Source organism: Perca fluviatilis, chromosome 5 (assembly GCF_010015445.1).
Source record: "Perca fluviatilis chromosome 5, GENO_Pfluv_1.0, whole genome shotgun sequence".
In the NCBI taxonomy this organism is placed as follows: domain Eukaryota; kingdom Metazoa; phylum Chordata; class Actinopteri; order Perciformes; family Percidae; genus Perca; species Perca fluviatilis.
The window spans coordinates 25,420,922-25,426,278 of NC_053116.1; the positions used below are offsets into that span (position 1 = coordinate 25,420,922).

The 5,357-nt window shown below is 42.5% G+C and overlaps 1 protein-coding gene across 1 annotated transcript; it reads left to right on the forward strand.

Moving 5' to 3' along the window:
• Positions 1-1,960: 1,960 nt before the first annotated feature.
• tmem51a (transmembrane protein 51a) lies at positions 1,961-5,016 on the forward strand. Its single transcript, XM_039800069.1, has 4 exons — positions 1,961-2,069; positions 3,327-3,397; positions 3,490-4,009; positions 4,410-5,016. Exons 3-4 carry the CDS (start codon positions 3,540-3,542, stop codon positions 4,822-4,824), a joined length of 885 nt encoding a protein of 294 aa, XP_039656003.1. The 5' UTR covers positions 1,961-2,069; positions 3,327-3,397; positions 3,490-3,539; the 3' UTR covers positions 4,825-5,016.
• The last annotated feature ends 341 nt before the right edge of the window (positions 5,017-5,357 follow it).

Consider the following 5,357-nt stretch of genomic DNA (forward strand, 5'->3'; position numbering starts at 1 on the left):
TAGTATGCGTTAGCTGAACTTTACGGATCCTGCTTGCAAGTGTCCGCTCATTTAGACCACAAACTGGACTACATCCAACTTCAACGACACTCCAAACGTGAGTTCAGAGACTGCCGTGTTTTTGTTGTGTGGAAACCTGCCTGAATAGTGTACCGGACTGTCCAGCTACCAGGCCTGCTAGCCCTCCGAGCTAGAGATGCTCTGTCGCCAGGTAAAAGAGGTGGGCTGTGTTAACACCGAGTGGCGCCAGAAATGTGGTGATTTGTATCCATTTAACTGCTAACTGCTGGTGGAGTTTGTGACTGTTAAATGCCGACCATTCTACATTACACCCACGGCCGTTGTTTATGCTCGTTGTTTACAGCCCACCGCGCTAATGCTAGTATGCGTTAGCTGAACTTACGGAGCCCATAAAGTTCTAAATGTAGCCTGTTTCGTATGCGTCGTTTTATATAATGTCGTTTTTATATATGTTAAATGTGTAACACCACTTGAGTCACGCGGAAACGTTGTTTGCGGTATATGGTTGAAATGACAATAAAACACGCTTGAGTTGAGTTGAATGCCTCTGTCGGTCTGTCAAGCGGTAGGCGTGGCTTGGGAGTGGACTCAAAGCAACGAAGCAGGTGCATTCTGGGATTTGGTGTTTTTCATCCATATAAGACCAAAACACATTTTCTGGCTTTTCTCGGCCTAGAAGGCACCAATTTCAATTTTTTTTCACATGTCTACTACATAAGTGACCCAATTTAAAGATATATTCAGCTTTCCAGCGGTGAAATATTCCTTTAATAGCACGACTAATTCACCTGTTGCAAGCCCTGTTAGCACACCTCCGACAGGTGTCGTGCCAAGGTAGGCCTATTTATCCCCGCCAGGATTTGTATCCCCTGGCCGCGGGAGCACGTGTGCACTCGGAGCGGAGCTTCGGTCCCCCTACAGGTTGTCTCATTGGAACTACAGCTACAGCTAAACATAGTGGAAGACTCGACAGGGTTTTCCATAGTAGCAAGGGTCTCATTTATCTACATAAATACGTGTTGTCTGTTACATTAAGGCGACGTGTGAATTGTTTAATGCGTCGTTTGTTGACAGTGTTTTCCGAAGTTCCATATTGACATGCTCCTTATAGGCCTATCTACGTTAGTCATGCAGGTTAATGAACAATATGTTTTCCTTGTCTTTGCTAACCCGTTACACCCTGCCATCTAACGTGATTTCTGTTTTAATTTAATTTAGTTTAATATGACTTTTCAATTAACCGCTTTGTTCACCTGTCCGCCATATAAGTTACAGAGGGGATAGGCCTACACAAAATCAGGCCGTTTTTCACATATACAAAATATCAGGTGAAAAACGGCCTGGTATTTTGTGTATCCCCTATGTAACTTTTGCTTTAAAACAGCAGACATCTCCATATTATCTCAAGTTATTTATTGTGACCTGGTAGACATAATTAGCATAAACTCTAATTGGAAATGAATGCTGTTTCTAATTTGCATACAATTTGCGTGAAATGACATTATTTACAGGAAAGGTCCCTCGGATATTTTAAGGCACTTTTATCGTCATAAGATATTATAACTCTTTACTGTTGTGTATTTTCCCGGCAATTCACCCTGCAGCACAAATAAAGGGACCGGTACAAAAAAGTGAAACTCACTGCAAATCATTTAGCGTTTTTAAAGGTTAAATACTAGCTTGTGTCTACAGATGCTGAAGACTGAAGACAATTGGACTATAGCCAAATATGCAGAGGTAAAATAACAAAAATATTTCCCGGCATTCTTCATCTATCGACAAGCCCGAGAGTGAAAGGGTTAATGAAACTGGAAGTGCAGCCCCCTCCCTGCTCTCTCTCTCTCTCTCTCTCTCTCTCTCTCTCTCTGTCTGTCTGGTCGCATCCGTCTCTGTAGCAAAGTTCCTACTAACCCTTGATCATTTGCTATTTATCACCAAATTATGCCACATACTCGTCCTGTCTGTGTCGGTAGCGTTTGAATGTCACACTTTCCAGCTTGAAGAAGAAGAAGAAGAAGCGAAGACTAGCATATCAAAACGATGGAAAGGTGAGTGCAAAGCCGTTCGCTGAATTATTTATTTGTATCGCTGAAATGTTACTAAAAGTAAATGCAGTAGCCGAAGTTCTTCAAGGTTCTGGAAAGTTTTTGTTGCGCTGCGTTACGTAGCCTCTCCTGCTGTGGTCAACGTAAGCAGCCCGCCCAGTATTGTTTCAGTCCAACGGGTACTGCACGGTATGTGTTAGCGAAACAACGGTCAAATAAAAATACGTTTAATGAGAATGTATTGCTCAAACAGGGTCCAGCCTTACACAAACAGCCATGTTATATCAAAATTTGACCCAAGCGATACTGGTTATTAAAATAATAAAAGACTACTTTAGAGGTTGCCTAAACATTTGGCTCTAGGGCTGTTTCTGACATGATCACACTATGATGTAGGCTATAGAGCTTGGTGGAAAGAAGTTTTTTTTATCAGAATGTCCATGTCTTACTTATTTACTCTAAAACCTGGCATGTGGTGAAATATAACCTTAGGGCTGAACTGTAACACGCCCCACACAAGTTCATAATACTGTAGCCTATGTGACATCTTCACGTCGCTAGTGTACGTCCAGCTGCAATGACACGCATAACTCGGTCTCATGCCATGCATTCTTTAGTTCGAGGGTATTCCTAAATTGGAGCTGGGGTTTACCTAATTTAGACTGCTTCCCCCTCATTCCCAGCAGGTTTGGGCATGTTTTGCAGAGTAGCCTACTTTGTGGGTGCATTATTAAATGGTCCCAAGTTGATTCCTTGGACTGGAGTTTAGTTACAGTTCCCAGCAGTCCTCATCTACTCTCAGATCTAGTAAAGATAGTAGTAACACTGCAGGTTGGCCTTGTGATCAATGGCATGGTCTAAGTGTGCAGTGTGCAAGTATGCATGCTGATTGCATTTGAGAGAATAATGTTAGTGTGTGCAACAGTTAAATTAATGCTAAACTAATATTTTTTCCTTTTATTGTTTGGTTTTGAATTTGCACGAACACATAATTATATTTCATAGCCAAGGTTATTTTCTACAGTGGCCGTGGCTGTCTTTATCTACCCTTATAATGTGTTGACATTGGCTAACTAGTGACTTTGAAATGCTGCTGTAAATTTTTTACCTTGCAACACACCCATTCCTAGAAGCCTTGACATAGGTGTTTTTACTTCTGTGAAATGTTTTATGTCATTTTCACTAAAATGGGTTGGCTCTCTCATAAATAACAAATCTCTCAGTGGCAGTGACATGTTTGTTTTCTCCATTTCTTAACAGGTTAGCTCTAACTGGTGAGAGCCATACCAATTCAGATAGGGAGTAAGGGGGCATATTTGTGTCTTTTCAGTGTGAGTGTTTTATTTTTATTTTTTTACAGAGGTTACATTCTGTGGTATGTTGCTCAGTTTGTGCCCAACCTCACATATCTTTCTCTCTACAGTTGTTGACCTCAGTGGAGCTGGTCTGACTGAAGGGTTTGGGATTGACAAGATGCGTTCCAGTTCCAGTGTGGACGGACCGCCAAGCGCCATTGGTAGGGGAGGCACTGGCAGCAACAACAGCAACAGCAACAACAACAGCAACAACAACAACAACAACAACAACAACAACAACAACAGCAGCAGCAGCAGCAGTGAAAACAGTGGAAATTCAGGTTCCCAGTATGCACTATGTGCTCTGGGGGTCGGGCTTGTTGCCCTCGGCATCGTGATGATTGTGTGGAGCGTGGTACCTGCAGACGCGGCCGGTAATAGCAGCAGCAGTTCAGGAGGAGATGGTGAAACTAGTGGCAGAAAACATAAAGCGTCTTCTGTGGCCTTTGTCTTGGTGGGGTCTGGGGTGGTCATGCTGCTGCTGTCCCTGTGTCTGGGAATGAGGAACAAACAGCGAGAGCAGCAGAGGCTCCAACAAGCCCAGGACCACAGAGTAGTGGCAGCGAGGGAGCAGGAACAAAGAGAAACGTGAGTCCAATCGTAGCTTTCTAGCTAAACAACATTCACAATCCACACACAATAAACGATGACGAACAGCAGCCTTTTTTTTTATTCAATAAGCTAACAAATTGACATTACATAAATACATCCATGTTTGCTTAGTTTTTTATTTACTGACATCATAGCTAGTCAAGTCCATGCTGTTGGGTGGCAAGCTTTCAAGTCCTGAATATTTCTCACCACAGGAAGTGATGTGTGATTAAACCGGCAATACACTATAGATTTTACATAAAGCATTTGAGAATAATAATATATTGATTATATATTATTCCCTCTTATTAGCTTCAGAACAGGAACTGACACACATAATGAGTACACATAATGATTTGTGTCATTCATGTCTGTATGTTTCTATGAATGTCTGCAGTGCTGAGGAACAAGCCCACCGTTATGCTGTACCCAGCTATGAAGAGGTAGTAGGCAGTGGCCAGTACCCTGTCCGTCAGAGCAACCCTCGCCCAAGCACCTCCCAGCTACCTTCCTATGATGAACTTGTCCAAGTTGATGGTGTACAATATGAATTCGAAGGGTCAGAGGCCACAACTAACGGATCACAGCCTGCTCCAGCTTCCATTGCTTCCGCTCCTCCCGCTGCTGCTGCTTCCACATCAAATCACAGAGCTGGGAAAAATAGCCGTAAACTCCTCCCTATCAAGATCCGCCGGATAAAATCAGAGAAGCTGCACATGAAAAACATTGATAACGCTCAGGAAGCACCTGGATTCAGTATAGAACCACTTACCCCTCCGCCGCAGTATGAAGATAAAGTGCCTCCGCTTTAAGATCAAGCTGATCTTGTTTACAACAATCTACAGAAATTCCTTTGAATCCTCCATGATCTCATTTTGTGGATCTGTGTTTTTAAACCAAGATTTGAAGATGGCTCTATTTGCACCTTTTTATACAGTATCTGTTCTAATTCATCATTCCAAAGCATGGAACACAGAAACATTAAAGTGCTCATATTATTCTCATTTTCAGGTTCATAATTGTATTTAAAGATTATATCAGAATAGGTTTACATGGTTTAATTTTAAAAAAACACCATATTTTTGTTGTACTGCACATTGCTGCAGCTCCTCTTTTCACCCTGTGTATTGAGCTCTCTGTTTTAGATGCAGAGTGAGGCATCTCACTTCAATTCCATCTTTGTTGGGAGTCGCACATGTGCAGTAGCTAGGTAAGGACTACTACCCAGTCAGAAGCAGAGTGTGAGGGCGTGCCACACTAGCAGCTAGGTGAGCATTATAACGTGTTACAAAGTGACGCACGTTTGTCACGGAAGTAAACGCTGGACTACAATAGAGCTGTTTGG